Source organism: Lutjanus erythropterus, chromosome 23 (assembly GCF_056507025.1).
Source record: "Lutjanus erythropterus isolate fLutEry1 chromosome 23, fLutEry1.hap2, whole genome shotgun sequence".
Taxonomy (NCBI): Eukaryota; Metazoa; Chordata; class Actinopteri; order Lutjaniformes; family Lutjanidae; genus Lutjanus; species Lutjanus erythropterus.
The window spans coordinates 7,274,961-7,291,030 of NC_139339.1; the positions used below are offsets into that span (position 1 = coordinate 7,274,961).

At 41.3% G+C, this 16,070-nt stretch overlaps 1 protein-coding gene across 2 annotated transcripts in view; it reads left to right on the forward strand.

The window, feature by feature from the left end:
• The first annotated feature begins 920 nt into the window (after positions 1-920).
• dhx15 (DEAH (Asp-Glu-Ala-His) box helicase 15) overlaps positions 921-16,070 on the forward strand; it is a 39,502-nt gene continuing 24,352 nt past the window's right edge. The window contains exons 1-5 of one of the 2 annotated variants that reach the window (XM_084711870.1): positions 921-1,174; positions 4,075-4,399; positions 6,024-6,217; positions 7,817-7,976; positions 10,151-10,369. In XM_084711870.1, the coding sequence (XP_084567996.1) occupies positions 1,170-1,174; positions 4,075-4,399; positions 6,024-6,217; positions 7,817-7,976; positions 10,151-10,369 (903 nt within the window). In that variant the 5' untranslated portion in view covers positions 921-1,169. Of the gene's footprint in view, positions 1,175-1,199; positions 1,332-4,074; positions 4,400-6,023; positions 6,218-7,816; positions 7,977-10,150; positions 10,370-16,070 lie in introns of those variants that run through there. The other variant, XM_084711869.1, reaches the window with a different exon arrangement.

The window sequence follows — 16,070 nt, forward strand, 5'->3', positions numbered from 1 at the left end:
ACCTTGAACACATCTACATGACAATATACCACAATAGTCATAGCGCCACCTAGTGGCAACAAGAAATGACATGTTTAACACTTCCCCACTGCTTCTCCAAGCAGGTTGGTCACGTCCAAGTCAAATCTGGTCAGACAGGCCTTAAGACCATTGTAATGCTATATTGTGAAGATCTTGACGTATTGTCAAACGGCGTGCCCGTGACGGCACAGCAAAGGTCAATGTTTCGCCAAAACACAGGAAGTTGCAATAATATCTGTTTACTTTTTTGTCGAATCTGCCTGAAGCTTCACATATTCAGTAGTAGTGTCATCTTCCCACAATAATTTTTTTCAGTGTACATTTGGCAACTGTAAAAAATATATGAGTTTAAATCCTGTGTCAACTAAAATGTGCTTCATAGCTTATCTGACTTAGTGCCTTTTCCTCTAAATTTTGACAGTGGCTAGTCCTCTTGGGTCTCCATAAACTAGCTGTGGATGCTAAATAAAAAACAGTCTTCAGGGAAACTTTAGTTGTGGCTGCAGACTGATTTTTTTTCTTCTTTTGGACAAAAATTGCTCTTTTGATCCTGGAAGTTACAGGTTGGGTTAGGGCCAATATTAGAAATGAACAAATCACTGCCTACAATAGTTTTGTGGGAATTTCCCCACAGTAGGATCCCAGTATCAGCTTGGACAAAGCAGCTCAAACTTGTTATATGTTAGCCGTGTTTTCATATGTAAGAATATATAACAGCAAAATATTTGCAGAATAGTTGCTTGTTGCTTGAGGCAAACACAGAGCTGTCTGTGCTGCAGTGAGACTGGAGCTTTGGACTGAAGGGGGCGAGGCAACAGTACAGTAGTGTGTGTGTGTGTGTGTGTGTGTGTGTGTGTGTGTGTGTGTGTGTGCGTGTGCGTGCGTTGTTTGGCGGGCACATCATCATCATTCCGACCCGACTGAGAGGCAGCAGCAGCGGCAGCAGTAGCAGCAGACCTCCTGCATCCTGCTCGGCATCCCCCCCACACCCCTGCGCTGTCTCTGCAGCCACTGCCACGGGCTCTGAGGACACCATCATGTGCAGGACTCAGTAACGCCGGGACAGTTATTTTTTTTTAATGCAGCGTGCTCGCCTGGTCTCACAGTAAACTGCGGCTTCCACATAATTTTTGTGAAGGATTACAGTGATGAGGTAAGAGCTTCCGGTGGCCATTTTGCCGGTGTTTAACGGTTAACGGGGAGAATCTGCATGGAATAATTATATTAGCTGCTGTGTGGACCAAGATGTCCAAGCGACATCGTTTAGACTTGGGTGAAGACTGTTTGAGTAAAAAAGGACCCTCTGATGGGTATGTGAGGTTATCTAAAGGCTTTGCGGTGTTTTTACTTGCTGCAGATTGTTTTGTTATTGTCCTGTTGCTAACTAGCTGTGCTGCTAACGGTCGCTAAAATCCAGGGTCCAGAAGGGAACCCTCGATGTGCGAAATTCTCGCGAGATTTGTAAGTGTTAGTCATTCATTCTACACGAAGCACAAGATAATAATGGCGTACAATGTGAAAATGCTATGGTTAATATCTGGGAACAGAAAACACTTGCTTAGGGGTATGAAAGCACCATGGTTTCGGTTGAAATGATCACTCTCGCGAGATCCTTCGCAGGTCTGAGGTTCACTTGCAGACACGACCAGTTTAGCAAATCGTTAAGCACTTGCGGGGATGAAAATGTGTTGTTCTCATGATAGGATATCCAACCAGCTGCATGACGTTGTTTTTGGACAATAGGGTTTGTCGTGATTATCCAGAAAAGTGGCTAGTTTAACGTTAGCTAAGTTAGCAAACAGACAGCATCTGGTCTGGTCTGCACGTGGCTACGTGCTAGCCAGTGCTAGGTTAAGAAAATACTGTCTAAAATAGAAAGGTCATGAATTTCATGACACAAAGTCAACATGACATGATGAGCTCTTGTTGTTATGGCGTGTGGCTTGTGCAAAATCAATAAGGGAAGCTGCATACGAGTCCCCCATGTCACTGCTATGTCCCACAGCACAGTCCTGAATCAGTGCTAGTCATCTCTTGCAGTGATGCAAAAGTCTCCGTAGAAATATTAAAGGATTGTGTATAATAAAAAAAACTGATGAGACTGTAGCAGTTGCAGGACCCAGAAGCATCCCTGCTTGTCAAAGTCACCGGGAGTACGCTCAGGGTCACTGCCCTGGATTTGACATCACTTTGACCTTAATGGAGGGACAAGCAAACTAAGAATTTCTCCACGGGTAGAAATGGACATTGCATGTATGATGTGGACAATAAACTCAGTTAAATCCATGTGCAAACAACAGCCAAGCGTCATCTGATCTGCTTACTGCAGCTTCCTCTGCACAGTCAAGGACATAGGTTGCAAACTAGCTGATGCACCCCTCCTCTCTGCTAGTCATGCTTGGCACTGTGGACAACTGTCTAGACAAAACTGAATAGGAGTAAGTGGAAAATATGAAGAAATAGGGAAGTAACGATATATTGAATATCACAATAAATAAATAAAAAAAATCTCAATATGGCACCGAACTGTGATGATAGCTACATTACATTAATTTAATCAATTATTTATTTGTATTATTTCTGTTTTACTAAAGGACTACTACTGCCTTGCTTTGTTTTTATTATGCAGTTGTACAAACATAATTCAAGCAAAGACAATTCATGACAATTTTGCACATGCTAAGGTTATGCCTGGCTCCTTTTATTTTATTGAAGAAAGAAAGCAGAAGTACTTTAAATTGAAAGTGACTAATGCTGTACATTTTTTTGGATAAAGGACTATTTTGTTTAAGTCATAATTTTTCTTTGTTTTCTGATATTGCAAAAATTTAACAATTTCAGAATCAAAAATAGGTGCAATAAGTGCATTATGTCAGAAAATACTACCTAATTTGCATTGCCAGATCAAGGCAACATAATAATTAGCTTTAATTTATTTCTAGACAGCTTTTGTAAAAATAATAATAATGATTATGATAAGTCTTGTTTTCCAGAGGAAAATATGTTTTTTTGGTACAGACCCTAAAAAATCTCACATCATTGTGATTTGCTTGTTTTTTCAACAAATATGAAAATTTCAGTGCAAAACTGATCATTCCCCCTAATTGTAAACTGCAATTGCAGCATTTGTCAAAAATAATTGCAATTTGACTTTTTCACTGTATTGTGCAGCCATAAGGATAATAAGTCTAATCATAATAAGCCTAATAGTGAACTGCAGCAATTAGTTGATTAATCAATTAGTTTATTAAAATGAAACTTTCTTGCCAGCGATTTTGATAATTGATTAATTGGTTCAGTCATTTTTCAAACAAAAAATGTCAAACCTTTGAGTCTGAGTTTTGAACTGTTGGTTGGACAAAAAAAGAGATTTGAAGACGTCACTTAGGGCTTTGGAAAATCGTGATGACCATCCTGATAATTTGCAGCCCTACTAATTGAGTAATGTAGTTATGTTGTAATTAGACATATAAAAAGTGTATATGTCAGAAAGTACTCATTAATTCGCACTCAGATCAAGGTAACATTGGAACTTTTAGCTTTAATTCATCCCTAGTTGGCTTTTTGTGGTACTGCTAGTACCTTAGTGCTGCCACAGAGCTACACACACACACCATCTTCTACATCTGGCCCGCGTGCAGCCACCTCCACTGCAGTAGTTGGCTGTTAAGTACCTCGCTCTAGGGTACCTTTACAGTCCACATTGTGCTCAGCTTTATCCAGCTAATGTGGGGGTGTGAATGGTTCACATGCTGGTCTGAAGCCATTAAATACATTTTTCTGCAATGGGAGAACAAACCTTCTTGGCGTGGAAAGCAGACAGTTAGTTTATTCATGACCTTTCCACACAACCGTGAATGAGACCGTGCAGTAACCATATAATGCGATTTGACTTGGGCCAAGGTTTGTGCACAGTCTGTTCCATGTTGTGTCTTTTATATGTTTGTTTTAACATAAAAAACGTAACAAAATTGTCAAGATTTAGTCATTTCCAGTGTGCGTTTGCTCTAAGGCCGTTTGGAGTTGTGTCACTGTTGCCTCTTCCTCTCACAGACGTGACCGCGACAGAGACAGAGACCGTGATGAACGGCCGAGGGACAGGGACCGCGACCGGGACCGTGACAGGGACAGGGATGTGAAGTCATCCGGGGCGCCCGGCATCCCCGCCGCAGGTGGAGGCGGCTTCCTCAAGCAAACCCCTATTCAGCAGCAGATCAACCCCTTCACCAACCTGCCCCACACGCCACGCTACTATGAGATCCTGAAGAAGCGTCTGCAGCTGCCTGTCTGGGAGTACAGGGAGAGCTTCACCGACATCCTGATGCGGAACCAGTCTTTCGTGCTGGTTGGAGAGACGGGATCAGGAAAGACCACACAGGTAAGACCGTTTAGCTTTTTTGCAACACCAGCACAAAAAGATGCACTAGACTTGTAATTTGCCCCTAAACCGACTGAAATAGATTAAATTTAAATGTGAAATTTAGTAATATAATTGGTGTGATAATACTACAAAAAACAGGGTGCAATGAACAGATGATGCATTTTAAACAGTTTCTCTGTGGGGCTGATTCACAGTGTGTGGTAGTTAAGTTTGTTTTAAGTTCTCGAAAGCGTTGGGTTGTCTGTTTTTTAAAATTTGCAAGAGAGAAGATTAGAGTAAATCACTGGTTGAGCCTTTGCCTCCTCCTGAGGGGAATATAAACCATCTTCCAAACACTTCTTAAATTAAGTGGTGTAATCTTGTCAGTGCTTTCTCCCTTGATGACGCTCGGAAAACATTTGTATTCTACACGTTCATCGTGTATTTTTGAACTCTCCGGACACACAGAGCATGCTCACCGAGGTAGGGACTACGTTTATGGATCTTTAAAGGTTAGTGTTGTCACAAAAAATTCTGATTTTGATACCAATACCACGTTTAGTATCATAGTACTTGATACCAAAAGTTAATTTTGAAACAATCCTCCTCCTTTACTTGAAATCTAATAAATCAGAGGCAGAACGTACACATAGAGTATACTGTAATTATTTCATTTTAATTTCTTGCATATGAAGGCAAAGTGCAAGTTTTTAATCCTTTCATATTAACTGTTTTGAGTTTTTTTCACAGATTCCTCATAAACATAATCCCTTTAAATCACTTATGACCCACTAAAGTTGAGTTTGGGACGTTTCTGGCAGTTGTGTGTCACCCTGAGCCAATACAGCGCACAGGTTTTTAGGTCAGGACTAAACAAAAACACAGCAGCCATCGCTGTCTCTGCCTCTCTCCTCTGCTCTCTGTCTGTGAGAGCTGCAAAGAGTTTTACACACAGGCAGAGGAGACTGAGGATCACTTCGGCTGCACTCGCACAACATCTGCCGTTGTGTGGAAGTGTTGGCCTGCTTATTTGTGCTTTAGAACGCAACTGCTGTGAACCTCTCTCTCATTTTGTTGAGCCAGTGAGAAGGGGCCCGATACAAATGAGGTTGCACACAAGTATCAATTTTAAAGGCAATTGAAATACAATTAATCATGCAGCCCTACTCTGCATTCCAGCAAACATACCCTGATGATTAAGGTCGGGTCCCGTAAGCACTAATAACAGATTTTCATACTGCCTGGGAAATGTTTACATCTTCCAAACCTGTCATTGGCATTTTTTTTTGTTCTTCTGATTGGGTGACATTTCAAAGACTGCCCTTTGGAGGTGATTCAAATTTTCACACTTGTCCGAACTTAATAGAGAGTTAAATAGAGTGGAAGTAAGACTCTCTGTCTGTACGTCTAAATAAGAACATACCATCAGTGTAAATGTTGACAGGTACGACTTTCATTGGCGTTTGCTTCACAGCTCAAAGAAAACTGCAGTAATTCACTTCCAAGTAGCGCCGCTGTATAATCTTCCTCCTACGTCACCTGCCGTGCATTCATCTCTTCAACAGCTTCTTTGTATTTGATGTCTTTTATATGCAGCCTGTTCGTCTCAAACACAACCTGACCCCTCCGCTGTCTCTTCTAGATCCCTCAGTGGTGCGTGGACATGGTGCGGTCAATGCCGGGGCCGAAGAGAGCGGTGGCCTGCACCCAGCCCAGGAGGGTAGCGGCCATGAGCGTCGCCCAGAGGGTCGCGGATGAGATGGATGTCATGCTCGGCCAAGAGGTGGGCTACTCCATCAGGTTCGAGGACTGCAGCTCTGCCAAGACGGTACTCAAGTAAGAAGGCTAGTTAATAATCTTCACCTCTGTCCTCTTTGGCTACTGACACACCTACAGTCTTATTGGAGAAGCAGATAATGACGGGAGCCTTGCATCAGGAATTCAGTAGACTAATTGGCTGCTAAAAAACAGCACAACAAGGCTGTAATTGAGTGCAGTAAACTCTTTTAGTTTTTCAGTTGATAGATGTTGATAATTACACTGTCTGATGCTTGACTGATGCAGGTTAAAGGTCCAGTGTGTATGATTTAAATGATTTATTGGCAGAATATGGCAGAAATTGAATACAAAGCATGTTTTCATTAGTGTATAATAACCTGAAAATAAGACTTGTTGTGTTTTCGTTAGGGTTAGGCAGAGGGTGCAAGTCGTCTTTCATGAAATCCGTCTTCTTGCACTGCCATGTTTCTGAAGTGACTCAGACTCAAACCAAACACTGGCTCCAGAGAGGGTCTTTCATTTCGTGCGCAGGTTCTCCTACACCAGGGGTCTGCAACCTTTACTATCAAAAGAACCATTCTGAGCCCAAAAAAGAAAAAATCTAAAAAAAAAAAACTGCCACTAAAAGCCACTGGGAGCCGATGGAGAGGGGCAAAAGAGCCAACTGCAGCTCCAGAGCTGCAGGTTGCTAAACCCCGTCCTACACGCTTGGAAGTGTTTGCAGTCTTCAAGCTCACTGCCAGATGTCACAAAATCCTACACACTGGTCCCTTAAAGCAGTGGTTCCCAACCTATTTTTTCCTTGGAGCCCCTCCTACTTGTATCCAAGGAAAGCTGAGCCCCCTCGAGCCTGAACACAGACTTTAGTATAAACTGCAGTGTTCATACAGATGCTGGAAATCCTTGAAAACACTTGAATTTTGATGAAGTGTTTTCAAGGTTTTAAAACTGCTTGGATTTTGGATAAAGTGCTTGAAACTGCTTGAAAATTGTAATCACATTACTTTTATAAAGATTGCTTCCTGACTGAATTAATTAGTTTTTACTTTTTAGGTGTAGAAATAAAATAAGTCAGATATTTGCTGAGCCAGATTGTACAAGAAATTAATGATTAATCATTTATCAATTAGTTGCCAAGTAAGAATTCAATTGATTAAACATGTATTAATTGATGATTAATCAACAGTCTAGAAATGGCATTAATTGCGCCTCAGGAAAAATTAAAATTAGAGAAACAATTATTAATTATTAATCAAGGAATCAATTGTTAGCATTTTCAACGATCGGATAAGGAAATACACAAAATTGGTAACCCTTATAGGAAGCCAAGTCTATTTACAGACACATTTTAAAACATTAAACATCAATCATAAAACATCATTTTGGTTGATAATTGATTATTTTCAAATCCATCTTGATTTTATACTTCCCTCCCCTTTCTTTATTTTCTGCCCTGCAGTTGACATGATACTAAAATTTAAAACTTCGATAAAATACTAGTATATAAAAAACAATAGCTCTTTTGACACCACACCAAAAAAAATGGGATAATCTTTAAATTTTATTCTTTTTTTAAATTAACAACCTGAACATAGTGCAGCTACAGAAGAAGTCGTTTAGATAATGATAAACCCTGTATGTCTCGTGTTCACGCAGGTACATGACAGATGGGATGTTGCTGCGGGAGGCGATGAACGATCCTCTACTGGAGCGCTACGGCGTCATCATCCTGGACGAGGCACACGAGCGCACGTTAGCCACTGACATCCTCATGGGGGTCCTGAAGGAGGTCGTCCGACAGAGGCCCGACCTCAAGGTAAAAACAGCTCATATAAATGTTAGTTTATTTTGAGTTTATTGCCTTTGATAACGTGGATTTATTTTAAAGGTGGTGTAAGTTCCCTAAATTTTTTTATGAATATTTTTCCAGCACCTGCATTCACTGTTAGTTCTAGAAGTCCACCTCACTTTTATTTTGTCTTATCTCTAAGCGAGGTGTTGAAAGTACCCTTGACACTAGTCTGATTTGTTCCCACAAACATGTCCCACTTAATGCCGACAAAACACAGTCAAAGCCCTAAATATTACTTCCCCCGAGGATACATTCGGCGACAGCCAGTGTTAATGTCCCTCTTCTGTCACTCCTCCCTCTGTCACATTTTTTTTTTCCTGACAGTGTCCCCATGTCTGACAGTCGTGTATCTGTTGAGGAGACGAGAAAAACGTTGCTGTTGGGTTCAGAAATGCACGTCTATTCTGCACCGCAGCACTAGCGGAGATTGCTCCCCGAGTCAGCCCCATTTTAAGCCAATCAACGGGGGGGTGGGGGGGACGGCAACGTGTCGGCGCACCAGAAGTTTTATAGGCAGAGTGTGCCAGACATCATTCTCATAAAGCAGATGGATAATGACTAGTTGTTTGTCAGCGTGGAATCAAAGGTTAGATTGTTGTTCGTGGACTGTTAAATGAGGTCTAGGTTATTGGGAATGATCATCCACCCCACACCCCCCCTCTATCTCCTTCATCCCCATCCCCTACCAAATTTGAAAGTTTAATTTGCCTTGATTAAGAGCAATTATGATGTCTCGCAGAGCGTAAAGCGAAATGCCGAGACACTGGCCCCTGAAAATGTTTGAGATTGAAAATGGGAGACGCGTTTCCCATCAGAATCCTAATGCGCTCTATCTAATGGCTCTGGAGAGAACATTGTGTACCCAACATCAGGAACAAGGACTGTCATGGCTCCGTGTAGGTCACTGACTTGGATTGTAATGCCAAGTTCTACACTATGGACGCCATCTTGGGCTCCTGCCAGCGCCCTCATCCTAAATTCTGATTCAGAGCGTCACATCCAGCCTGCATAGCTTTTTGCACTCTTCATCTATTCTGAGTTTAGTTGCACCCTTATCCAATTAGCATGTGTCCTTATCCTCAATTATCATCAAGCCGTATAAAATGTTAACTCATTCTACACTCCAGTGCTCACATCCGTAATCACCGCAGTTATTTACACTCTGCTGTCTTTACTTTTAGTTTTTATCTTTCCTTTCACCTCTTTTATCAGTACGTTGTCCCTCACACACTGCACTCCGCTACGCTCTGAGAAATAAAGGTGCTAACTGGAACCATAAAGTGTTCTTCGACTTGTCCCCATTGGAGAACCGTTTTTGGTTCCCGGTAGATCCTTTTATAAAGGTTGCACTTGGAGCCATTTCAGAGAGTTCTACCAAGAACGCAGCATAAAGGTTCCACCCAGAACCCTCTCTGGGATTTATACCCAGTCTTCTCACCTTCTAAGGGTGCTAAGGGGGTTCTACCAGGAACCTTTTTATATTTTATCTAGAACCAGACAAGGTGGTTCTGCGCAGAACCTTTTTATACTCCCAACAGCCCTTTCATACTCCAAGGCTTTAATCTAGAGCACAGTGGGGGGGTTCTAGGAAGAACCTTGTCATTTCCAAGGGTTTCATCAAGAACCCTCATAGTGTGTTCTACCTAGAACCTTTTTACATTCTGAGGCTTTTAACTAGAACACACTTAGGGAGTTCTGCTGAGAGCCTTTTACGCTCCAAGGGTGTCATCCAGAGCCCACCAAGGGGGTTCTACCAAGAACGCATTTATACTCCAAGGCTTTAATCTAGAACACAGCCAAGCAGTTCTACTGAGAACCTTTTATATTCCAAGGGTTTTATCTAGGACCTATCCGGGAGGTTCTACTGAGAACACTTTTATTTTAGGGTACATAGATCCATGACGAAAGAGTTTTCATGGATTTAAGAATCCTCCACGCTTTCTTCCAAAAAGGGATTCTTTGGATAAAAAGAGTTCATAGTAGAACCCTTAGTCCTTCAAAGAACCCTTGGCTAACCTTTTCTTCCAAAATGGGTTCTTCAGGAGCAAATGGTTGTGGCTCAAACCTCAGCCCTTGCAGAAGAACCCTTTTGAAACCCTTTTTTCTAATAGTGTGTTGCTGCACCTGTCTCTGTCCAGGTGATCGTCATGAGCGCCACGCTCGACGCCGGCAAGTTCCAGGTGTACTTCGACAACTGCCCGCTGCTAACCATCCCCGGACGCACGCACCCTGTGGAGATTTTCTACACACCGGAACCGGAGCGGGACTACCTGGAGGCAGCCATCCGCACCGTGATCCAGATCCACATGTGTGAGGGGGATGAAGGGGACGTTCTGCTCTTCCTCACTGGACAAGAGGTACAACTCCATAAGGATTTACCCATGTAGCTAAAAAAAAGAAACCTCTCTCTGGTATCGGCTGATAAAGGCTGTAAAATGAAATATCGCACGGGCCCAAAATGAATATTTCTGCTGATGTAACAGGTGTTTAAGATGACACAAAGTATGCACCCACGATGTGAGTGTGTCTGCGGGTACCAGAGTTGCTGTTTGCATCGATTGCTCGGTGTCAGTCATGCGAGGAGGAGCCCAGTAGAATTCCTTCAACACAACAAATTTAATTACGCATCTTAAAAGCCGTCAACCCGAACGTTATGATGCAACTGTGAAGAAGAAAGAGAAACAGGCACCAGCCAAAAAAAAAGCTGTCATCAGTAGTTTTCTTATTTTTCCTAGTGTCTCATTTTGAAAAGCATCATATATCTGCCAGTGCACTGTCATGATAAGAGTGGACATAATACTGTGATCATGCTTGATTTCCTCTGCAGTTACATGAAAAATGTGCATAAATTTGCAGTTGGCTAAAAAAGATTGGAAAATATCGGCATATCAGATATCAACAACAATCCAATATCAGGATTTGTGGTCCTTAAAAGGTCTAAAATCCAATAATCAGAATTTTAGGCCATGAAGTATGAACTACAAGACAAATCCAATATTGAACCAGTAACCCCCAAATTCACACCCAGCTACTGTGCTGGGATGTGGTGTGTGGGCTAACATGGCATCTCAATCCTCTTGTCAAAAAAGAATCTACTTCTATAAGTGAGAAGTTAAAATTGTTTATGTTAAAGTTACATTAAGTGCAAGTCCAGCGAGATCTAGCTCGAGAACAGCTCAGTCGAAGCCTGTTAAAAATAACAAGTCAGTCCTGTCGTCACTCAATATTGTTGTGTCACAATTATCTAGAGCCCAAGATGAGATTTTCAAATTGCATTGACAACACAAATATAGTCAATTTGCTGTTCTGTCAAATAGAGAAAAGCTGTAAATCCTCACGCGAAATGTAAAACAGTTTGCTATTTAATTTTTGATCAGTCAGATAATCGGTCAGCTAATCATTTTAGTATTAGATACATGCATTATAATCTTGTGCAAAGATTTTGCGCATCCCCTGCATAATAATCTAATTACATAGATAAGTTACTCACATACACAGCAACATGAACAAGCACACACTCCTCTACGTAGGAAATGATTAATCCTCAGATTGATAGATCTTAATACGTGTGAGTGAGCCTGTTTGGGAACCACCAGGATTTGCACAGCGACAGGAAAAAAAAAAAAAAAAACTAGGAGTGACCCAGATTCTGCCCTTCCCACGAATCTCTGAAATTAAGTCATTTATTATTTTTTTCCCTCCCTCCAAATGTTGTCCACTGATGTGTAATGGAGGGCAGGGTTCATGCCCAAAATGATGAATTTGGTCACAGCAGGGTGGACACACACAGACACGCACACACACACACACACAGAGGGAGAGAGAGAGAGAGAAAAGCACCAACAAATGTTTGAACGTCCTGATCATTGGACAGGAGAAGCCTGTCAGAGCCAGCGGTGCTGCTGGTGTGATTTTTCTCTCAGCACTCTGACAAAATGAGACCATGTGACTGCCTGCGCTCACACTCTTAGAAATAAAGGTGCTAACTAGAACCAGAAAGGGTTCTTTTGCTTGCCCACATAGGAGAATCCTCTTTTTTTTTGGTTTCTGTCCTGTAAAGGATTCACCCAGGGGTCTTCTAAAGAGACCCCTTCTGTGGTGTAATGGTTCTACCCCGAACCGTCTGTGGGGGGGCTCTGTCCAGAACTTTTCCACCTTCTAAGGGTGCCAAAAAGAACCCACCCAGGGGGGGTCTACCAAGAACCTTTTTATATTCCAACAGTTTATCTAGAACTCACTCAGGGGGTTCTATTGAGAGCCCTTTTATATTATAGCACAAGAAACCCTTGGCGAAGCCTTGATAAAAGAGAAAAATGGTTCTTTGGATGAAAAGGGTTCTTAATGGAATCCTGAGTTTTACAAGCAACCCGACAAATTCTGTCTTCAAAAAGGGGTTCTTCAGAAGCAAATGGTTCTAGGTAGAACCTCAGCCCTTCAGGAAGAACCCCTTTGAAACCCTTCTTTCGAAGAGTGTCAAGGAGGATGTAACTGGTATAAATGAAACACAAGTTGCTCCGGAGATTTAAATGACACGTTGAATTTTTTACAACACAGCACCATTATTTCATCGAGACAAGGAATCTTTAAAAGCTCTCATGTGTCTTTCTGACTTCCCCAATCACACCTTGTGACGGCCTGTTTATTAGCAGTAATTATTTGTCACTCAACGGCGGCTCGACTGCGGCGCTCCACCCCCGTCAGTTTTCATTTGCCAAAGCGAGATCAATGTGCGGCTTGTTACAAAGGGGATGAAGTCATTGGAGGGGCATGGTGTTTGAAGTGGTCTCCACCGAGGGCTGGTAATTGATTTTAGATTTAGTGGTATCCCAGCTGCTCGGATGGCCAGAAACACTGATACTCACTCTTTTAATGTGTAGAAAAGTCAAGGATATTTGCCGGTAGGGCAGGGCAATATAGCTTATAAATAATATTGTGACATTTTTTATCTTGATGTACACTTTTTCTCTGAAATAAAATTGTAAAATCTCAAGTAATGCAAATAAATGATCTTATAGAATATGATGCATTGCTGTAGATTAAGCTACCCTACGGTATATAAAGTACTTGAATGAGCTTAACATTAAAATATTGACAGCAGTGAAATGCAACATACAAATGAAAAAAGTAGTGATGTTTGTGCAAAAACAACACTGATAGGGACCACTGAAGAGTCAAACATTACAATATTTTTGACCAAACACCTCGATAGCGATGTTGTGACAATATTGTAGGGATGACAGTTGATGCTTTCACATAACAAAATGAGTTTTTGATAAATAATCATCAGGAATGTATATATAACATTTACGCCATATCTAGAGCTCGGGCGGTTCAAAAATGTTCGATACCAATAGTGATACCTTGACTTTAATGCTGGGTCCTGTACAATACTTTTTTTAATACTAATTTTTATAAAATTCAGTTCGACAGAATGAAAATAACATTCCACATTGTCATGCAAATCTTAGTTTCTCATCTCCTTTCTAGACACTCAAAATAAATAAATATATAAATATATTTACCATAGAATTTGGTTGGCATTTTTCCACTCACAGCTGTTTTACAACATAAAAAATGAACCACAAGTTGAAGATTTACTCGTAGGGTATTGAAATTGGGTATCGATGGATGAGGCATTTTTCCACACTCAATAGTAAGGGTGTCATATTCTCCAAAACCATGATTTGATAATGGATATGGTTCAGTTCAGTTTAATTTTTCAATTCAGATATTTTTCATTTGCACTGATGGATATGCCATTTCTAGATTCGTAACAGATCATTGGTTTAATGCGCAGACAACCGTCATTTACATTTTAAAATTCTTCTTTAAAAAGAGCCTATATGGTATCAAGTGTGATTTAACGGCTGGTAGGCTCCACTGTGTCGTCTTTGAAGTGTTGTTTTCTTTGGACACATGCTGGACGCTGCAGTAGACGGGAGTGGAGAGAAAAAATAAAAATAAATAAAATACCCCTTTAATTTGATTATTGAAATTGAAAGTTCATTTCGTTCCATTTCTTCATGTAATATAAAAATTGTGACATCCCTATTCAACTGTATTGAAGCAGTTTGGTTGGTGCCAAGTTTGGTAACCATAACAATTTCAAAAATTGATATCCGAAAAGTCTCATGCCACGATATGGATGTACTATCGATATATTGCCCAGCCCTATTTGTAGGCAACATTTTTTTTTTGCAGTTCGATGTAATTTGTAGATTTATATTCCACTCCCCCACCACCGCGCTGTGTCAAACTAAGGCATTACTGAGAGTACTCCCATGTTGAGTTCATTATCACCCCCTCCTAATTGGGTTAAAGAAGTTAATGTGTGGTAGGTCTGGCAGAGATGGGTGTTCAAAGGGTGCTGCACCGCATCCCTCGAGCGCTTCTTAACCTCTTCAGTCTCCCAGCAACTTTGATGTAGACTAATGATCGGGAGGCAGATCCATGGCAAAGCCATAGCCTCTTTTTATCTGACTGTTTAATTTATATCAGACGAAAGCAAAACACACAGGACCCTCTTCCTCCCCTCTCTTAGTTTTTCTGTGAGATATTTTGCTTCCACAAACAAATAGAACTGAAGCACGAACTCTCAAACAAGAAAGTCGAAACTTATCACAGCTGTTGAGCAAAGATAAGTCCTAATATTTAAGCTTCCCCCTCAGCAGCTAACATCAAAACATGGGGATTGGCAGGGGGATTGTTTGCTAGTCAAGAGGAGTGCCTAAATGTGTCGGTTATTAGCTTGGCTGTAGATTGTTGCTTCTGGGGTCGCAGGGAGAGCTGGTGGACAGGTTCCCGACACTGGCCAACTGCCCCTGTGTGTGTGCACACACAGACACACATGTGCGCACACACACGCACTCTGTCTTGATGTCCCTAAGGGATAGACAGCCAGCTTGCTTCCAGCACTTTGGCAAAGAGGTCCATTTTTTTTCTCCATGGCAGCTGCTGCATCCAGAGGCTTGATAGGCTATTAATACCCAGGCTAATTTTACCAATCCATTCAGATTTACCGTTTTCCACTTGTCAGTGTGTTGATTAAGAGGCACATGGCCATCAGCGGGGTTTGACTTAATGCGATGAACAAGGGGACAAACAGGGCTAATAACACACTCGCAGTCCAGAAAGAAACCAGGAAACATCGCCGTGGTGCTTTCTCATGTCAAGGCAAGTGTTACAGGCTTCACACAGTGGTGCAAATTAAGTCACTCTCAGCCATGCTTTAACTAATTTAAGCACAGTCTGCTTTTAGAAAAGTAAAACGTCTGAGAAGTTTTATGGATTGTTTTGTCAACCTACTAAATAGTAATAATGCGTGAAGAGCTCTGGTGTAGCTCGTTGTGGGTCGATATGTCAAAACAGGAAAAACAGAGTCCGCTCAGCCCTCCTTCAGACATGAGATACCTTACGAGGGGTCACCTGGCAAGTCATGTGATTACAAAATGGTAACTCAAAAGAGAAAAATGAAAAAACATGAAATGGTGAACATAATAAATGGAGATGGGACTGATCCAATTCAGTGTCCGCATTGAGGCCAGATATTGATGTATGGCATTCATCGTTTATCAGACTCGTTACAGTGATCCACTCGCTGAACCAAATTCTGATCAATTCACTAGTTTGCATTTGCAAGTGATACAAGAGAAACGCATTTTAAATTATTATAGCACGATGCAACTGGAGTGAAGAAATGTACTAGCCACCTCACCAACGATGAACCACCACAAAAATGACATTTACCAACATAAACTACCACCATAAACCTCCATGTTTTGAACAAACACATTACAAACAGTAGCGTTTGTATGTTAAACATAAGATAGCTAATTTAAACTCTCAGTAATGCATCATGGGAAATTATTCACACAAAGGCTGTCTCTCAGCTGCACATATTAATGTCACAAGCCAGAGCCCTACATCTCCCCACAAGTATTGAGAGACCCGTGACATTACACAAACTACATAAGCTTTCCAGACTGAAGTTCAGTTTTAGCCTAATGAAATCTATTACTGCTAACCAGAACAATAGTAATAATAAAAATCCAGGAAAAA